Genomic DNA, 21,361 nt, shown 5'->3' on the forward strand with positions numbered 1-21,361 from the left:
CTCTTTCCTTATTTCTTGAATTATTTTTGTTTTAAGGAAAATGCGATATTTCAACCTTTTCCTCATTTTTTGAAATATTTTTTGTTTAAGGAAAAATTGATATTTCAAATTTTTTCTCATTTTTTTTACAATTAATTTTGTCTAAGGAAAATTTGATGTTTCAATTTTTTCCTCATCTTTTTATAATTATTTTTGTTTAAGAAAAATTTATTATTTCAACTTTTTACTCACTTTTTTAAAAATTATTTTTTGTTTAAGGAAAATTAATAATTTAACTTTTTTATCAAATTTTAAAATTATTTTAGTTTAAGAAAAAAATCGATACTTAAACTTTTTCCTCAAAATTTGAAATTTATTTTTTATTTTAAGAAAATTAATATTTTAACTTTTTCCTTACAATTTTTGAAATTATTATTGTTTTAGGGAAATCAAACAAACTTATCCAAAAAACAAATAAATCAATAAAATAATAGATGAAAATATTAAATAAATAAACAAAATGCTAAAAAAATAAAAAAAACAAAAAACAAAATGCCTTGGCTCAGCTCAACGAGAAAGATCAGCTCAGCTTGAGAAAAAATAACTACCTGTCAGCTTGATGCATGGCTCAACAAGTAACGTATCTCAAGTCAAACACTATAGGTCGGGTTGCATTAGTTTGAAGCTTAGGATATTAGAAGTCTTCGTCGAAATCTGGAGGTATCATCGAAATCTCCATGGGAAACTTCAATGCTCACTGGAAAATGTCACCACAATTGGGGAATCTTGCTGAGCTTGTGAATCCAGCTAGAAAATCTTTGAGAACTAAAAAAAGCCTGAAATTTGAACTTGAATTGCCTAAAACATTTTTACTCTTAAATTCACCTCTATGATTGTTATGTATTCTATTGTACTACTTATAGCATTATTTATAAGGAAAAGTAAGAGAGTTTCTGATTACTCTAAACTCAAATTTTGAAACTCTAAATTATCACCAAAAATTTATCCTTAAAAATCCCAACCCAATTCTAATTCTAACACAACCTAAATTATCACCAAGATTCCTTATATTCCCCTCAACTTTATCACCAGACTTTTTCTTTTAATTTCAAGTTTGCCTTTTTTTTAGATAATTAGATAATTAAAAGTAAGAATAAGATAAGAAAATAAAAAAATAAAGATAAAAAGGAGATAAATAATAAAGATTTATAATAGGAAATGAATGATAAATACAAAAGATATAACAGAAAAATAAAAATAACAAAAAGTATAAATAAAAATCTCAAATTTAACAATTCGATCTTGAAACAAAGTTAAGCCCAACTAGTTTGGGCCTCCGAACAAGATAAAGTGTCTATACTAACAAAACACAACTCAAGGTTAATTCAAGCCTTTCACATTTAAATAATTACATTATAATAATTAATAAAAAAATGTAAGAGCATTCAAAATCTATAATATCATACAATGAATGAGGCATATTCTGTATTTATATGTCATAAATTAATTTTCTTAAATTTTTAGAATATAAAATATAACATGCAATTTGGAAATTAAATAATTAATTTTTTCAATGTATTTTCCTTACCTTTTTTCTCTTTCAATTTTCTTTGCAACCAAAAAAATAAAATTAACTCTAAAGAAAAAAAGACTACATTCATAAATCAATGACATGATAATTGGAATCATATAAAAAGATATTATTGGAGACTCTAAAATATCATTACTTAATAAAAACACTTGAAATTACATCATATGCAAAATTAACCAACAAGTTTGCCAAAAATCTTATATAAATATATAAAAGTCAAAGCCATTCATAAAAGATGAAATAGTCTTATATGGAGAGTCCACATTTTTTATATGTGGACAAGTTTAAAAAATCACCATGTGTCTTTCAATAAATGCATTTTATTTATTTAAAACATTTTTATTACTTTTTTAAGTTCCTAAGCTACCCTTAAACCTCCCTACCCTAGTGCTTACCTAGCTGAATAAGACATTACATGCATAAGCTCTCCCAAACCCGCAATCTTCAAGCAGTAACTCTAATGACATGTTAACTAATACAAGGGTTAGCCGACAACTTTTTTATTTCTTGAAAAATAAATAGTTAGATGAATTTAATTACATCTATTCTCTTTTAAATATTTAATAGTTTTATTTTATTTGAATAAATTACAATTAATTTAGTCAATAATACAAATAAAATAAGAATAAATAGAAAGATAATTACTAAAGGTGTCAAATAAGCTAGGTAGCCCATGATACAACATGATTCGGCATGGTATGGATCGTACTTAACCCATTGCTATAATCACGAGTTGTGCTAAGCAAAACTCATGTATTTGTGATGTATTGGACTATAGATTTTAGACCATTGGACTTGCACGGCAAGACCTATCAAGGGCTAGTGCCAACCCATGGAACATGGGCTAACATGACACGACGCACAAGCACTAATGTGTCATGTTGTATCAATCCATAATTATTATAAATGAGTTTAGTTTATAGGTCTTTAATTATATTTTATGTTATTTTTATCATATGATGGATGCTCTTTTGTCTGTTTGATACTTTATGTTAGTAGTTTATAGAAATTAAATTATATCAATAAATCTACTTATAAAATATTTAAATTATTAATAGATAAAATTATAATTTTTTTCATTTTGATTTATCATTTTTTAAAAAAATATATGAAATATATATTACTTAAATATTGATTATGAAAAAACCAAGAATAAGACAAAACACATTATATAAAATGAATCATTATATGATGAAAGTGAGAAATAAACTAATAATGTGATATGCATTTTTTTTTTAATTTAGAGATGTAATATTAGTATTTGTTAATTTTCATATATTATTTTTGTGTATTCTTTTAACCTTTGCTGATAAACATAGATATTTTGTTGAACTATATGAATTATTTGTATCACATATTAATTTCATATATTAGTTTTAAAGATAATTGAAAAAAAAAGAAAAAAATTTTCTAAATAAAATTTAAGAAATTATAAATGAACTGTGCTTGGCCTGATACAGCATAAAGAATAGTATCGTGATAGGCATGACATGACCCGTAAGGGTTATAAGCAATGTGTCCTACTGAATCAAACTCTTAATTTTTATGGACTATGACAGCATTATAAGTTAAATAATAATGCTAAGTTAAAACAATTTATTAACACGTGGGCTAATTTTTTAAAGGATCGTACTAGTCTAGCATGTCTCATTTGACACTTTTATTAATTACCCATGAATATATTTTCTATCTTCTAACTAGTGCATTTGAATAAGGTTTTTTTTTTTTTTTTTTTTTTTGCTTTTAAGCACTCTAATAGACATTGTAAAATATTAGTAAATTATTAATATGGCAGTTTTATTACATTTCATAAATTATTTTCATTACTTTCATTTCATATTTTTAGTTAATATTATATTCTTATATAAATATATAAAAGTTAAATTTTTAATAATAAAAAAATCCAATATGTATGATTTATTTTTTGACATGGAAATTGCCTAAATTAATGCCATATATAATGTGTCCATCAAATAATGTAAAATTTTACTATTAATTATCTAAATTATTTTAAATTAATTGGTTATCAAAATTAAATTGCTATTTACCATATTATTACTTTGACAAGTTCACTAATTTAAAAGAATTCCTAATTATTACTCATAAATTATGTTAAAAAATTATAACTTTTATATGTATAAATTTAATATAATATAATAAATATATAAAAACTTACTTTAATTTATATTATTTTCTTTCTACTTTTAGTTAGACAAATTAAATTTCTCATTTCACTATCAAGTGGGCGTAATTTTAGGTTTGATTTTGACAAAAATTAATTTAATTGTAGATATTCTATTTCCATATGATAATGCATATATTTAATGATTTTTTTTTGGCATGTTAGAAAATACTATATTTTCTAAGCCTAAGGTAGATAAATACTATATTTAATTATTACTCTTAATTTAATTGAGTCAACCATCCATATTCAATTATTGTTTACTTCTATGTATAACCTCATATCTGTAAAACGGTGTCCTTCCTTTCATATACTTTGATAAAAACTACAACTGTCTACTTTTTCTTTTTATTATCTCTCATAGCTATTATCATTCGTATTTTTGGTTAGTTTGTTATAGTTTCATTGATCTTGACTATTCTTTTTATTCTTATTAATTGCTACTTTTTTAAAATGCACTTTTGATTCAATCAATGTCAAGGTGATTTTATATGTAAATGTAAAATTATATTTCAAATATGAGTGTTTTTTTTTTAATAATTGTGGTTATTTATTTGAATTGAGTATTATTTTATTTTTTATAATATTTGTTTATGATTATTTGGGTATATATACAATGCCTCACTTATTTTATTTGAATTGAGTGCTACTTTATTTAATTTACTTTGTTCTGTCGTTAATTGGCTTATGACTTTTAAAATGAAAAAACAAGCTAATGATTTAAGGCTAAAATATTAAAAAAGTCTTTGAATTATTTCATATTTTAAAATAAATCTTTATATTTTTATTATATTCAAATAAGTTCTTATATTTTGATTTATATTCAAATAAGCCATTATTTCAAATAAAAGAATTATTTATGTTAAGGGTTTATTTAGGTACAAATTAAAAGTTTAAGTATTTATTTAAATATAAATTAAAAGTTAAGGACTTATTTGAGTGTAAATTAAAAATTAAGGGCTTATCTCAATGCAATAAAAATATAAATGCTGATTTAAGTAAATATGTAAAACTTAAGGTTTTTTTTTATTATTTTAGCCATGATTTAAAAATGTTTTTTAAGAACTTTCATGCTATTTCTTTTAATTCATAAGATTACATTTTAATTCATAATTAGCTCTCCATTGAGAAACTTGCACCAACGTATGTCTATATGAAAAGTACGAAAAAATTACGTACAGAAGATTGATTTTAAGTGGAACAAATCTTCATTATTTGAAATAAAATATTATTCAAAATTTTTTTAATATCATTATATGAGATATGATGCCAAAGCATGTTTCATTAAAATTTAGTATGTAGCTACATATTGATTTACAATATCGATTTTTCCCGTACTTATTTTACATTGAAATTTTTTTTATATTCTTATATAAAATTTATTAATTATATTGTAATTGAAAATTTGTATTTATAATTGCATACCCATGCACAATGATGGATTCAAGATTTTAAGTTAGGGGACCAAACTAAATAACATATTTTAGCATATAATATGTTATTATTTTATCAAAAGTAATAAAAAAAATTGGGTGAAATATGATATTCCGTAATGTAAATATAAACAACATACATAAAAAAATTTAAATATTGAAATAAAAAATTATTAAAAATGAAAAAAAACCCAAATAATTTTATTTAAAATTGTGAACGCGATCTTTCATAAAAAATATATATATTTAACTGAAAAGTTTTAGCAAAATCTCTCACAATGTAGATAACAAAATTATCCACAAGCAATTTTTCTCCCGTTTTGCTGCGAAACTTTGTTTTAACAATTTTTATCAGTGAAAAAAAAAAAATTTTTAAGTATTGCAATATAAATCTTAAGAGTCAATAAAAGATCTTCAACCTATCAACAAGAAAATATATATTAACTTAATCATTCTTCACATATTAACCTAAAAAATTAGTAATGAACAAAACTTGAACTATATTAATTATTTATTTATTTTAAATACACATTCTAACAAAACAAAAATACACATTCTTTTAAATAGCTTATAATGTTTGGGTGTTGAGTTCAAGTTTCCACATAATAAGATTTGTTGATTTGCGTCTCTTTTTATTTTATTAATCTTTTTTTTTTTATTTTTTGAAAAAATTTTAACCTTTTAACGTGGGTGGTATTTAAGAAAATTATTATTTTTTAGTTTTTAATAAGAATTAAACTATTAAATCTTATATTTATTATAAATTAATTAAATTTGAAAATTAATTTTTATCTTAAAAGTTAAACATTTATAATCACGAGGCAACAACTTTTTATTGTCTTAGAGAGATATTTTTATTTTTTGAAAGGGGTATTTGTAAATTATATGCATATTTATTAAAAGTATTGAAAAATCTTGGGGCTATGGCCCTTTGGCTTTAATGTGGCTTTGTTAATGTTTTTGAATCGCACGGTTTTAAAATTAATTTAGCATAAAACTTAGTCTCTTTTCGCATTTTTTAAGAAAGCTTTTTATAATAAAAAAATATAAATTTAATAATTTAAAATTTGATATAAACATTATACGAAAAAAAAAAATAATAATATATATTTAATAAAATTAAAAATATGTATTTTATATTTTTATATTAATATAAATTATGATACATGATTTTTATATAAAATTATTTTATATGATATGAATTCACTAATCATTAAATATAAAAAATTATAAAATTGTATGCTTATACTTGTCAAGATCCCAAACAGCCAACAGGACAGTTCTAACGTTCGATTTCGCCAGTCCCTTCACTTTCCCCCCATACCAAAACATTTGAAATTCCAGTTCACAAATGCCAAAGCAAACGCCTACATTCTCTTCTTCTTAAAAATCAAAATTATTTCCAAATATCAAATTACTAAAAAAGGATCAAAATCAAAATTATTTCCAAATATCAAATTCCAATTTCATTCATACAGTAATTAACAAAATCAATCAAATCCTTATAATCACAACGACTCCTCTTCTTCTCCGTGTGCATGTGGCCATGGAAGAAGCCGACTCGGCTGACGTAGCATCTCCATCTCGGGTCTGTCTTTCCTCATTCTCTCCTTGCCCTCGCCGCCTTTCCACCTACTTCCCCCAGCCGAGACTGCCGGTTGTTTCTTCCTCTAGGCGGCTGGCCTGGGTGTCCCTCCAGGGATGCCTTGTCAATGCCGAGGAAGCCAGCTCGGCTCGTGCTATAGGAGGCGGCTTGAGTCGAGAAGAGGCCTTGGCCTGGGAGCTCTTTAATCCCATTGAAAGGTTCTTGATCGTAGCGGTGATCGGAGTGGCAACCGTGGAGTCTAAGAAGAATCGGCTGTTATGCCAACTCAAAAAATCCGTCGAGCTGAGGGTTTGTTTTCTGCTTTTATTTTAATTCCTGTTTAAATTATTAGCAATTAGCAACTGTTTGGATAATTCTTTTTTTTTTTTAAGTTTAATTTTACAGTGACGTCTCGTCAAAATTCTAGTATAATAATTCTCCCGGACTCGAGTATGTGAGATCATTACTTCTTTTTTTTTTTTTTTCCTGAAAGATCATTACTCAAGTGGCTCTTTTATTTATTTCTTAGTGCAGTTTTAGTGTTCAATTAACTCAAAGAACTTGTTAATCTAATGAAGTTTTAATTCCGTTTATGTTTGATTGCTAAGCTGTTTTATGATTACCAACATAGCTCTATTAAAGGTATTATCAATTTATCAGTTGCAGATATACTTGCTCAAGTTAATTACCTTGTAACTGTTGTTTTTCATTTCTCTCTTTTCCTTTTATTTTGAATATCATACCCTTTCTTATATATTGCTAACACTTAAATTCAAGTTTAGAAAACAAATCTTTCACTGTTGAATTTTGAAAATCCAAACGTTTTTGTGAGTGATCCAGTGTGCAGAATTGTCATGATCCAAATTGATGTAATTTCCTATAAATGGGTTTGCAGGATCAGGTGCTTTCAAGCTTGCAGCAAAAGGTAGAGAATATCTGTGAACAGCTGAATAACGCTGAGGAGAAACAGGGGACAGGGCCCAAAACAAAAGTAGAATCACCATTGAATGAAACTTTTGGCTCTGGAAGTGTAAAGTTTGTTGATTGTGGTTGTTGGATTTGTGATCAACACCGTGAACAACTTAAAGTAAGAATCTGGTTTATGGCACTTGCAAATAAATTATCTTCTTTGGTCACTTGATTGAACTGATTTTAATTACCCTTGTTTATTGATGTGTCAGGGTAATTCTATGATGAAAACATCTGGTGGGAATGAGATGCCCCAGTATAACATGGCATTGCCTAATGAGGCCGAACAAGAGGAGCGCCGCATGTCTGATTTATCAGACTGGGCTTCAAGTGTCACATCTGCATCTGAAATCCAGGTGATGGAGGATTTATGTATTTTGGAGTGCTGAAATCCAATTTGTAATTAATGACAATGGCTTCAAGTTAACTTTAATTTGATGTTGTGCATACTTTTTTTTTTTTCAGTTGAACAACCTTGCAATAGAACAAGATATCTTCAACTTTAAGAGAGACTGTGAAGAAAAGGATGCAGTAATAAGGGAGCTAACTACTTTTGCCCAGTCGTCCAATATCGCTAGTTCAAAGGTAATGTTTCATTTGTGTTCACCTTTTTTGGCGATACCTTTTCCTTCATTTACTTTGTTTGTGTTCACCTTTTTTGGCGATACCTTTTCCTTCATTTACTTTGAGTGAAAACTTTTCCTGATAACAGAGGATATCGGAGTTGGAGGACATTATACGAAGGAAGAGCACAATAATCACAAAATTGAAGAAGGACATGCTGGTTCTAGAACAAAAGGTGAGCAGTTGTTAGCAGCTATATTTTTTGAAATTTAAGGAATAATTAAAATTAACTCAACTAATCTCAGAAGTTATCCAGCAGTCTACTTCTTCCATTTGTTTCTTTTAACCAGGGCAATTCTTTCTTTCATCAAGTTATATAGAATGATGTGATCAACTTTAGAGACTAATCCTTTGATAAAGATCTTGAATTATGAACTTTGTGCATATTATCGAAATTAAGGTTATTAATCAGTTTTTGCATGTGTGGAAAGGAAAGATACATTAATAATTGTGAATTTTTTGAGAATATGCAAAAGTTATGGCTTGCCTTCATCATGTTCATGTATCATGTATCATTCATGTGATAATGACTTGTTCGCAATAGTTTATGGTTTGTGATTAGCTCGTCTTGATGAGGTTCTAGTATGATTGATGTATTAGTCGCTTAAATGATGCCTTTGGTTGTGTTGTCCTAGACTCCAATCATATATTGTTTTACTTACAGGTTGTCCACCTGACAAGGCTTCAGAGACCTTCCTCCTCTACCTCAAGTCCAAACTGTTGGCAAACTCCAGTCATGACGGATAACGTCCTTTATGACATGGATAGTACTACTAGCCCTTCCTCTTCTGATTCAGATTGCTCACCAAAGAACTGTCCTCAAGCTCTAGTTCCTACAGATGAGGAAGTTGATATAAAGAGAGAGCAGAAATCATCACCTGCAAAAGTTTCAAGCTCTTTTATGAGACAAACTGAATGGCATTCAAAGTCTCGACCGGCTACTCCACTGAAAGAAATATCAACGAATCACAAGCCTAATACACCTTCTTCAAGGCCAAGGCAAGTATCCGCGATTGGAAAGTCAAATAGGATTTGGAGACAAGCTCAAAATATATCCAAAGTTTCTACCACAAAGAAGAGATGGACTTAGTAAGTAATTAAAAATTTTGGTGATTTAGTACGAATTAGTTCCAATGACATTTTGAATAAAACCCAACCCAGCTGGGTACCTAGACTGGTCAACCGGGCGATCCAGCCACCAACTAGGACCAGGCTTCTAATTGGACTTTACCTTCATCTAAACCGGTCAAACATCAGGCTTCTAATTGATGCTGCCTTTCCCTCTAACATCTTTCATCCTTGGCATTGTCGAAGGCTCATAGAATAAGAACCAAGAAAAAAAACTTAGAGAGTTAGAATTTAAAATGAATATGCGTAAAAGGTAGGAGATTTTTTTTTTCATTGTGAAAAGAGGAAAAAGTGATGTGGTAAAAATAAATGTAGTTGGAAATAATGGAGATATCCACTACTTTTTAAGTAATGGAGAGGATCCTCTCCTAGTTCCTAGACCCTTATTAAGTACTTTTACCATGCTTGCTTTACCCAATTTTGTTAATGATTTTTGAAAAGAACATTTCTTGTCTATAAAAAAATTTCTGCTAGGCAGATACACTTTCAGTTTTGTTCTTGATACTTTTATTTTGGATAAATTGGCTATTGTTTCTTAATCTTGTTGCCATAATTTTATTGAACTATTGAAAACAATTTCTCAATCTGGGTATCAAAACTAAGTTTCAAATAGTATTAATTTCATCAAAAAATTAATAGTGGATTAATTATTGAAAGCATAGCATTTTCTTATAATTCTAATATTTCTATGATTTTTTTGTACTTGTTTTGGTGATTAGCAGAACTTGGCCAAATGAATATGCTTCAGAACTTTAATAGGGCCGCGCTTCAATTTTCATTGCAGTCAAAGAAATCAAAACTTTTGTGATATTTGTTTTAACGTTGGTAAAAGATTTTTATGAATTTTATCCCTTTCTAACATATTCTTTTGTGTAACTTTTCTCTTAGGTTGCTGCACCATTGCATCTGTAGAGGGATATGTGCTGATGTATCCGCAATTGAGATTGATGTGTAGAAGATATATTATACAGGCTAGTACATATCAATATGTTCAGAAAAGTTCTGCTTTATATATTTGTGTTTATTTCTGTTACCCTTAGTAAGTCTTCTGAATTTCAGAAGGGTAGTAATTTGAATTCAGTATGTCTTAAGAGTATATTTCATGGATGTTTTCCTGGTTATTCTCATACAAAAATGCACTTATGCAATTATACTATTATCATGTTAGATTTTAAGTATTTTAGAACCATAGCATTCTGAACTTGGTGAGAGTTATTTTGGAGAAAATTAAATGTCTGTAAATGAACATTTTAGGGTGATTAAAAATGTTTGCATCCTTAAGGCATCTTATGCAAAATTAAATTATTTCATTGTATTTCTCGCAGCATCAACTTAAGTAGTTAAAATGATGTTTACTATTTTCTTCCTCCAACGTTTAGAAGTTTACAACATCTCACATGTTTCTGCTGCTGGATTGCAATGGTGATCATTGATCACTGTTGCATTTCATGCTTATTTCTCCTTTGGAAACTTACCATATCAAAGTCAATGATAGTGTACTTTCAAAGTTCAAGGTAAATACTAAGAAATTGTTTGTCCTCCTTTCATTGATGATTACCTATCTTTTGTGAATCACACCTGCCTATGTTTTTCATCATTTGCTTCCATTTCTTTAGATGTGGATTTAGGATCTTATCTACTTTCAACCAATAAGACACCGGACTCACGTTATTAATTTTTATTGCTTTCACTAGTTATCACTCAATTCTCTAAAGGCCATGTGTAGTAACACAAGTTTTTGAATTGATCAACTAGTCTAAGTTCAATTCTCCATTCTCTCATGTAGTCTAGTTACAAGTCAAAGGTTACACACATCGCATTTTTCTTTATGAAAACAAAATTTACACCTTGCATATGTAGAAAGGCACTTCGGATTTTTTTGACTAGATCAAATTTTAATCTTAAATATTAGTTTAAGTTGCATTATTGTTGAAAAGTAAGAGATGAAAAAAAAAATGTGCAGTGACTTGGTCACGAAAGATGTTGAAGGAAATATGAGTGATGAGCTGATTTGGAATGAAGTGATTCTTCATAGAGTTTTTTATTTTCAAGCTGATGGACCCATGGATGGGAAAAAAGGGGAAAGCCACCCCACTAGCAGCAGCCCCACAATCATGAGATTCACGAAATTTGCTAGGTTGTACCTCCAATCAAGAAGCAGAGACTCTTCATAAGGAAAGCCAAGTTTGAATTTGGCGTAAAAACCAATGAGAGTTGATTCTGCTGAATGAACTTTGGTGGATCCAGTCAATTCTAAAATTATGAATTAAATAATGCCAATTGTGGAGTATTGGAAAGCATAATATGGACTGCCCAAAAAAAAAAGCTTAAGAATTGTAGCCCTTTTTGATCAAGAATCTTTTCTACGCGTCCCTCATTTCTCACCAAAACCTTTTTGATCCTTGCAAATGGAAATCCTCTACCCCCAAATTCTGTCCCGGTTGGTGCCCCATTAACTTCTATTCAGCACCCTTGACTGGCGTTTAATTTGGAGAAACATAATGCAAAATTCATCAATTACATCCAATTTAAAAAAACATAAACCCACAAAATCCCAATTACGTCCAGAGACTCCAGATAAGGTTGGATAAAGAAAATCATTGTAGAATATATGTTTAATTAAACTCTTCAATTGACTATAGTGTCACTTGAAGTTCAATCTTTCACATCTTTTTCACTTTGTTTTACTTATTTTGGATGAATAAAAAACAATATACTAACTTTAATCACAATATAAGAGCAACACAACAGCACTAAACAAACATTCACATAATAAAACATCACACAATTAAGAAAGAACATCCTTTGTCACATAATCATCAAGAACCATTTGAAGAGCAAAAAAACAGAAAATTTCTTTTCATGATCCTTCTATATTCCATGCTCTATAATTTTCAGAATGTAAATAATCTAATTAGTCCAGAATTTTAATTAGATTTTATTGTTTTTTAATTTTTATTTTATTTTATTTTTTATTGTAGTTGTTAAAAAAATTGAAATTACAAAAGGGAGAATCAAATTGGATAAAATTCTTAGAATTGTGTTGGAATTAAAATTTTTGCTACACTTTTGGTTGGATTTTAAATCCTAATATAATATATAATGTATTTGATTTTATTTTTGGGAGTAATCCAAATGGGATTAGAGTTAAATTCTAAAACTAAATTCTTGAGAAAGTAAATCAGGAGAAGTTCGTGTTCCATTTAATTTAGGATTAGGTCTCTAAGAATCCACACAAGCAAATGCGGAATCAATCAACAATCAGTAAGGAAATAGGCAAACAAAAATATATATAATTTGATACTATTCTTTTTGATAAATTCTTAGTGGTGAAATTCAGAGGTTGATTCTATATCTAGGCTTAGTTGTAGAGATTAAGGAGAGTTCAATTCAACAGATAACAACTGGTAGACAAGTAAAATTCAATTTTAGTTTTTTCGTAGTGTAATTGATTGGGATTAGTTTAGTTTAGGTTCTCGGACTAGATTTTGGGAGAAATAATTTGGCTAATGAATTCTGGGAGTCTAAAAGTATAGGGAAATTTTGGAGAAAAAAATTTGGGATTTTTTTGAAAATTTTTGAAAAATCTTGAATTTTAGGTAGGCTTTGAAGTTTTCGCTGAAGATTTCAATCAAATTTTGAATTTTTCAGTGTTCTTTCGATTATTTTGGTGCCAATAACTAGGATTCTTAGAGAGATGTCATAGAGAATCGAGGTACAGAAAGAAGGAAATGGAAAAAACCGAAGGAAAAAAAAAACATTTATCAATATAAATACCTTGGTTGAAATGACACGATTTCAAGTGTAAAAAAAAAAAAAAATCTAAAGATTTGTGTCTTGAATCGATAAGATTCGTTTGCCGACCAAGTGAAACTTGACTCGTTCAATAGGTTTCTTTATTTTACTATTTTCTTTTGTTTTTTAGGTTTTTATTTTATTTTATTTTATTTATTTATTTGTTATCTAACTTTTATTTATATTTCAAACCATTTTTTCTTTTCTATTTTTTAGTAATTTATTTCATTTATTTATTATCTAACCCTTTTTATTTTTTTATATATAATTTGTTTATTTATTTATTTAACCCTGTTTTATGTGTTGTGATATTTATTTTAAAATTTTGTAAATAAGGTCATGCGATTACTTTATTATGTAATTTTAATTATAAATAAGATTTTTCTAATGATGAAATTAAGAGGGAAATACAAAGGTAATCACTTCAAAATTTCTAAGTAAGGAATTCTTTTTCAATAATTTTATAAGCCTAATAGGAAGAATTTTTTGGAATTTTCTAATAAAAGATATTTTTATAAAATAAAATTTAGATTAATTAATAAAAAACAACAAAAATAAACAAATAAAACCATTAAATTAAGACCAATGTTAGGATATTATATGATTAATTAATACCATCTTTAGAATAGGTATTGTGAGGATGCTGAAACTTTTTCATACATAATCTAACTCTCGAATCTTGTTTTTAACATAAACTAAAACCTATTCTTTTAAGAATTCTTAATCAAGCTTATAGCCTCCTTAAAAGGTTAGATTCATCTAGATGGTTAGTCATATGTACTTTAAAAAAATTAGTAGCAACTATAATTTTGTATTTAATAATCGAGTTTTCAAACTTGAACATTATAATAGTTGACAATTCCACTATCAAAAACCTTTTCATACATAGCTTAACTTTCAAATTTAGTTCTAAAACGTAAACCAGAATCTATTTTTTTAAGGACTCTTAGTCAAGCTTACAGCCTTTTTAAAATAATAGATTCACTTAAGTAGTCAGTCACATTTAAAAAAAATTAGTATCAACTACATAATTTTATGTCTAATAATCGAGTTTTTGGACTTAAGCATTATGACAGTTGACAATTCCACTGGGGATTTCAAAAGTCGAGCTAGAAATTGATTTTATATTATCCTATATTTTGGTTGAATGGTCTTGATTTCTTTTAATGTATATAAATTTTTATTTTAATTTTTTATTTATTTTTGTAAATAATGGTGGGACATTTAAAGGGTTTGTTCCTTAACATACACTATCTCATGCATATGCATAATATAAGCTTTACACTCAGATTTTGTTATTTTTTAAAAAAAAAGGTAAAGTACTTATGCTTTTTGAAGTGTTAACCTTAGTAATGGCTAGCGAAAGACTCTTATTCAAACAAAACTCTTTCCATTTGTAGCCTGTCATAACGTATAAGTCCATAAACCTATTATTGACACAACTTAGGAGTCACCATAAATCTTTTTTATTTAAGTGTAATTAGTCATCTAACTGAATATATCTCCTTTTAAAGAGAAGTTCTAAGCTCAACTCAGGTTCCTTAAAAAAGTAGATTCTAGTCTATGAAACTAAAATAGACTTGGTTGTACAGTTACGTGTAGGAAAAGTTATGGCACTATTACAACACCCACCCAAAGGATAATACCAGTTGGTTTCATGTTATCTAAAATCTTAAAAGATTTTATCAAGTAATTTAATATTAAAAATTATCCTACAATTACTCCAATATGTTGGTAATAATTTTAAAACATTCATCACCTCAAAAGTATTCAAAAGGATTATTTGTCCCGTTCGAAGAGGTTCTATTATCGAATTCATTTAATTTTTATAAAAAATCTTTTATTTATGATAAGTGAAATTTTTTGCGAGAATCTTGATATAGAAAATCTTTTCCAATATGTTGGTGACATTTAGAAAGAATTTTTCACTTATGAATTTATATGAAAATTGATATTTGCAACGTTCTTGTAATTCCATCATCAGATATTCAAAATTAATTTTCATTTTCATAAAATATAGCCTAATATGTTGACAAGATTTTTTGCCCAAACAAAAAAAAATCCTCCAATATATTGGTAGGATTTCACGCAAACTATTTTCCCTTCTGAACATATTATTTTTTTAACATTATTTTTTAAACTAATAATATTTTTCAATATATTAGTAAAATCTTATTTTTAGACATTTTAAAAATTACAAAACCCTCCAATTTATTGGTAAGATTTTTATTTTTGTCTTTTTTTTTTTAATTCTTTTCAAACTTTTAACCTTTCAATATGTGGATAAGGTTTTATTTTTTCAAAAATTTTCTAAATTTCAAACCTTCCAATATGTTTGTAAAATTTATTCATTTTTCAAAAAGTATTTTCCTTAAAAAAACATTTTTTATTTTAAATAAATAAACTAAAAATATACCTAAAATTTTTTACTTAGCTCGACTTAAAAAATGACTTGACTCATGACTAGTGTAACGACTCGATTTGGCTCGACAACTTGATTTAGTAGTAGCTCAACAGATGACAGATCTTGAGTCAGACACTGTGGATTAGGTCAAATCGGATTGACGTTTAAAAAATTGAGAATCATTGTCAAAATCTAGAAGTATTGTCGAAATCCTCATCAAGAACTTCAGCACTTACTAAAAAATGTCATCAGAATCTGAAAATCTTGTCGAAGGTTGGGAATATTGCCAGAAAATAGTTAAGAATTGAAAAAAGCCTAAAATTTGAACTTAAACTACCTAAAACTTTTATACTCTCAAACTCTCCTATGTGATTGTTATATGTTGATTGTATAAACTTGCAGAATATTTATAAGAGCCTAGTCCCAACTTGATAAAACTCTAACTCAATCAACGATTATTCTAAAAATTATCTTCAAAATAATCTTAAAATTCAACCATATCCTCACCTATTTTTTCTAAAATCAATCTCTTTATATTTTATCAACATATCGTGTATCTAACAAAGAAATTGATCTCAATACAAAAGCCTTAAATTGAATGAATTCTTGTCTTCCAAGAATTCAACATAACCTACACCTTTTTTCAACTCTTTTCATTTTTTTATTCAAAAAAATTAGAACAAAGATAAAACAAAGTAAAGATAATTAAGAAATAAATACAGATATATAAGAAATAAATCACTAAATAAAAATAACTAGTGAAGATAAATAATCTATAAAGATAAATAACCTATAAATGAAAATAAAAAATTAAAATACTAAAAGAAAACTTGGGTTTCTAAGCTTAAACCCAAATTGGGTCCAAATAATATAAAAAATCAATATGCCTCCATAAGTAATTTTGAAATGCTAAACCCCAAATAAAATAGAGGTGTTTATAGCTTTCTTTCTTGGTGCATTTTCTATGAAATAAAAATTTAAAAGAATATAGACATCCATTACATTTGGGTATGACCCAAAATAAAAACTTAGAGATTCTCATAAATAAAAAATATTCACAACTTGCATAATTTTCAAAGAGTCACAACTGAAAATTCAAACATTAGTAATTTGAAATTCAAGGATTCCTAACTTGAATTTCAAATGTTTGCAATTTGAAATTCAAATACTCAATTTAAAATTTAAAGATTCACAATTAAATTCAAAGGTTCACAAAAAATCAAATATTCACAAAAAAATCAAAGATTCAAAAAAGGTCAAAAATTCGTAAGAGTTCAAAGTTCACAATTGTAAAGATTCGTAAATAATTTCAAAAATTTGCAAATAATTTGATTCATAAATGAACTTCAAAGCTTTGCATTTTGAAATTTAAAAGTTCACAGTTTGAAATACAAAGATGCATAACTACAATTTCATGGTTCGCACCTAACGTTTAAAGGTTTGTAAAATTTTCAAGATTAATAAAAATCCAAAAATTCAAAAGACTTCAAAGATTCTCAATAACTAAAAGATTCATAAGAAAATCAAAGATTCACAAAAATTCAAAGAATTGCAAAAGTTAAAGATTTGCAATATTTAAGATTCACAAATAATTTCAATCATTCACAAATGAAATATCAAAGTTCATTTTTTAAAAAACTTAGAGATTCACATCCAAAATTCAAATATTCACATTCGAAAAAATTAGAGATTCACATCCAAAAGTAAAAAATTCCCATTCAAAAAACTTTATAGTTTCACATCCAAAATTTATTGTCCTAAAGATTCGTATTTAAAAGTTTTAAGATTCTCATCAGAAAAATCTTTCAACAAAAAAAGTTCATCTAAACAGAAGCTCAACAACTTTAAAATCTTTTTAAAATATCTTTTCTTATCCACTGTTTAATAACTCAATTAAAAGCTTTTTTCAATCAAGACCCAAAGTCATAACAAAATTTTACATCTAAGGGTTAAAATTTTATCTTGAAAAATTTTTCCCATTGAAGATCAACATTTTCTCAGAAAAAATCCTTAGCCTTTGACGGGGTTTAATTTCAAAATTCAGAATAAAAATTTCTTATCCATGAAATGACTGTCATGAATGTAATGCATGTAATGCAAATGTCAATTAATGTCATGCAATTCTAATCATTGTAATAAGTTCTTAAGACTCTACCATTTTGTAGGTTTAAAATTAACTCATAAATTTCATCAACTGATCTATTATCATTTCCATTATTAGGTCATAACTCGCAAGTTCTATTTACTAATCCATCATGATTTTCATCACTTGGTTATCACACATGTAAAACATCTTCTTAAGCTTCTTTCACCATTTTCATTTCATTTTCTTCTTGCCCTTGTTGTCCTTAATTTCTTTTTAAAAGAATGCAAGAATCTTTTATAAACATTATCATTCATTTATTCATTATTATTCCAATTCATGACAAATTTAATGCATCACATGTTTCCCTGATTCATTGTAAGGATACAAAATTGATTGAAAATAAGGTAAATTGAAAGAAAGGGATAATCAATACAAAAACAAATCCAATAAAAAACAAATAGTAAAATGAATAATTTCAAAGCACACCATTAGGATAAGTGTTTAGATGGTATAACAATATCCAAATAATGAATATTCAAACAATTTTTAACATTAATCTATAATTTTTTTCCAACAACTTATTCCATTGAATTTTCAAATCATTTTGAGCTTATCAGATCTTGCCCTAGTTTAGCAGGATCTTTTACCTAATTGCCTTTTCAGATTTCAACTCATATATTTTCTACCCAAATCACCCTTTTGGATTTTCAATTTATGTTTTCCTTTTCTTTTTTTTTCTTTTTTTCATTTTTTCAGTTCTTTCTCATTTTTTTTTTTCTTCTCATTTTCTTTCACTTTATCCATTATTGATATCTCTCATACATTTCAAATCAATCTTGAGAGCAAATAAAAAACTCATTGTCCTATTACAAGCATACCTTAGTTTCATATATGATTCTTCAATTCAAGCATTCACATTTGATAAAAATAGATTTTTAAGGCACGTAACAATGAGGGGTCATGAAAAAATGGATAAAATTGGATCAAAACATGTGTTGAAATGGTTTAAACCAAAGGATAATTTCTCATTAAGTTAAAAAACTTTGGCGTTTAGCCCTCACTCTTCTTCATATTTACCTTTCATTTCATTCTCATTTTTTCTTTTACTTTTCAAGAAAGATTCACTCTCGAAAGGATTTTTTTCTACCTTACCTCTCAAATCATTTATGGCATTTGTTTTTTCTTTTTATGAAAGGCCCAGCTGTTATTTTTTACTCTCCATCTTTGAGAACTCTTATGACCTTTTACTTTCTTTCTTTTTTTTACCAAATAAGTCACTTCCCAAAATTTACCATTTAGTGTTGAGGGTGATCCTTAGTTGGGATTTTTTAGAAAAATAAATCATAATACGCTCAAAAGGGATAATAATGAATAATTTTTTGAAAGAAAAAAAATGACCATTTTTCATCTCAAATTTGAATTTTTTTTTAATAATATTTATTGAATAAAAATAGACTTATGGATCATCATAAAGAGCCATATACTTTCACAACTTGTCTGCCAATCTTAACTCTCTTTACATAACTTGATCTTTTTACTCAAATAATCTTCATAGATCAAGTTTATCAAGATAAATAAGTTTTCAAAACTAAATCTTATAATTGTTGTTATCATTGTCTAAACATTCATCATTTGAAATCGGAGAATAAAAAAAGATATGAGAAATAATAAATCATAGAATAGTGATTTGGATGAAAAAGAAAATATAATGAAATGCATAATATTTGTTATTTTTATTAAAATGATTAAAAAATAAAGTTCTAATACATAAAAAGAATCACAACATTACTCTAAAAGAATCCTAAAATGACAAGTAGTTACCAGCTAGCTTTAACTTTTCTTATCTTTTCCAAAATTATGCCCCTATATGATTAGTTAAAGAGTTTTAATGACATTTGGCACCCCTAATTTGTCAAAACTCACTAAGCCTACTTGAATCAAACTTTATACCTTGTACTTAAAAATAAGGTAACTTTTTATAAAATGACCTTGTTCCCATTATGATAATCACATGTAATGTTAACATCATAACATTTAGGATATGAAGGCTTCAGTGGTTCCAGATGAACTAATGATACCAATGACTCTTAATAAGTTTTAGAAAAACTTAGCGTAGATCATAGGGATAGGATCAATATAGGTTCTCTCTTAGTTGTTTTGAGGTCTTCTTAAACCATTTGTTTGGCTGTTAGGCTTTAAACTGGTGTAGTGATAGAACTAGGCCTATACGTGGGTGTTTGAAAGGTTGAGTGGTAAGCTGGTTGTGAAACAAGTTGATAAGGGACTAGTGCGATATTATTAATTACTAGATAATAGGTAGGATAAACTAGTTGTAGGTATAGAGCATAAATTCTAAACTATGGTCTTTCAAAGTCACAACTTAAACTTTATTCTCCTTCTTCTTAGGAGCCCCAATTTTTTTATCACTGATAGCCTTTCCTTTATCTAACTTATCATTCTTAATGTCATTTCTAATAATTTCTCCAAAGATTACCATGTCAGTAAAGTTTTCAATGGCATTTCTAATAATTTTATCATAATATAAATCCTTCAAAGTGCTAACAAATAGGATAGTAGTCTTCTTCTTAGTGATAAGTGGTTAGACTTAGGTAACAATGTCCCTCTACCTTTAAACATACTCTTTGAAAATCTTCGTAGCTTTTATTTTCATATTTTACAAAGATAAAATGGTCAAAGGCCAAGTCTATGATGTGGTGATATTATGTAATGAATGCCCTTACCAATTTTTCTCATGAAATAATGCGAGCCTTGCCTAGCTAGAGTTCCATCTAGCAACAAACTTTGTAAGACTATCCTGAAGTACATGTATCAACAACTTTTTATTACTAGTATAGGCAACCATTTTCTAACAGCATATAATGACGTGAGTTATTAAACACTTCGTACCATTTTACTTTTCAAACTCTAGAACCTTGAATTTTGGCAATAGTACAATATATGGGATCAAGCAAAGGCTAGTTTCATGCATAAAACCATAAAAGTGCATTCTTTTAATGACTCGTAACCTCTTCTTTAGTATGTTCATTTTTTATTCAAATTTTGAGTCTTATAAACTCTTAACTACCTTCAATTTCAACTTATCCTTCTCTTTTAAGTCATCTAAGTCAGAGATTAAAACTAATTTAGTTGTATTTTCTGTGAAGACAAGATCAATGAAGCTTTGAAATTGCTTTTGGGTTGATGCAAAAGGTATCCCAAGATAGGTATATCCTATAAAAAATGTAAATTATTATGGAAAAATCCCTTAAGATGTTTAGACTTAATACAGCTATACTCAGAAAGGTATAAGAGGTTGATAACATCCTATAATGGATGGTTTTGTGGAATGGAATCTTCTTCCATAGTCTTTCTTTTATTCAATTTATTCAAAGCCTATAATATTTTGTTTAGTTCTTCTCCAAGCTCCTCTAGGCCTTCTCTAATTTTTCAAGGGGGTTGGCATTCTTTTGCTCCATACATTTGGCTAGGGATTGAGTATTGTACTACTGATGAGTAGGTTGAGTTAGATTCTTAGATGATTGAGCTATTTTTGAACCTTGTATACGATAATTGGTATGCTTATAT

General features: G+C 27.4%; 1 protein-coding gene across 3 annotated transcripts; it reads left to right on the forward strand.

Moving 5' to 3' along the window:
* The first annotated feature begins 6,526 nt into the window (after positions 1-6,526).
* On the forward strand, positions 6,527-10,772 carry LOC111285532 (inactive rhomboid protein). 3 transcript variants are annotated; one of them, XM_089762112.1, is made up of 7 exons: positions 6,527-7,079; positions 7,666-7,857; positions 7,952-8,095; positions 8,205-8,324; positions 8,452-8,538; positions 9,028-9,362; positions 10,380-10,772. In XM_089762112.1, exons 1-7 carry the CDS (start codon positions 6,732-6,734, stop codon positions 10,444-10,446), a joined length of 1,293 nt encoding a protein of 430 aa, XP_089618238.1. In that variant the 5' UTR covers positions 6,527-6,731; the 3' UTR covers positions 10,447-10,772. The 3 variants fall into 3 exon arrangements, with proteins under 3 accessions (XP_089618238.1, XP_089618237.1, XP_022730751.2); XM_022875016.2 differs by having other exon boundaries at positions 6,533-7,079; positions 9,028-9,452; XM_089762111.1 differs by lacking the exon at positions 10,380-10,772 and having other exon boundaries at positions 6,529-7,079; positions 9,028-9,453.
* The last annotated feature ends 10,589 nt before the right edge of the window (positions 10,773-21,361 follow it).

Source organism: Durio zibethinus, chromosome 6, assembly GCF_047325235.1.
Source record: "Durio zibethinus cultivar Kanyao isolate XHJ-2024 chromosome 6, ASM4732523v1, whole genome shotgun sequence".
Lineage (NCBI taxonomy): Eukaryota > Viridiplantae > Streptophyta > Magnoliopsida > Malvales > Malvaceae > Durio > Durio zibethinus.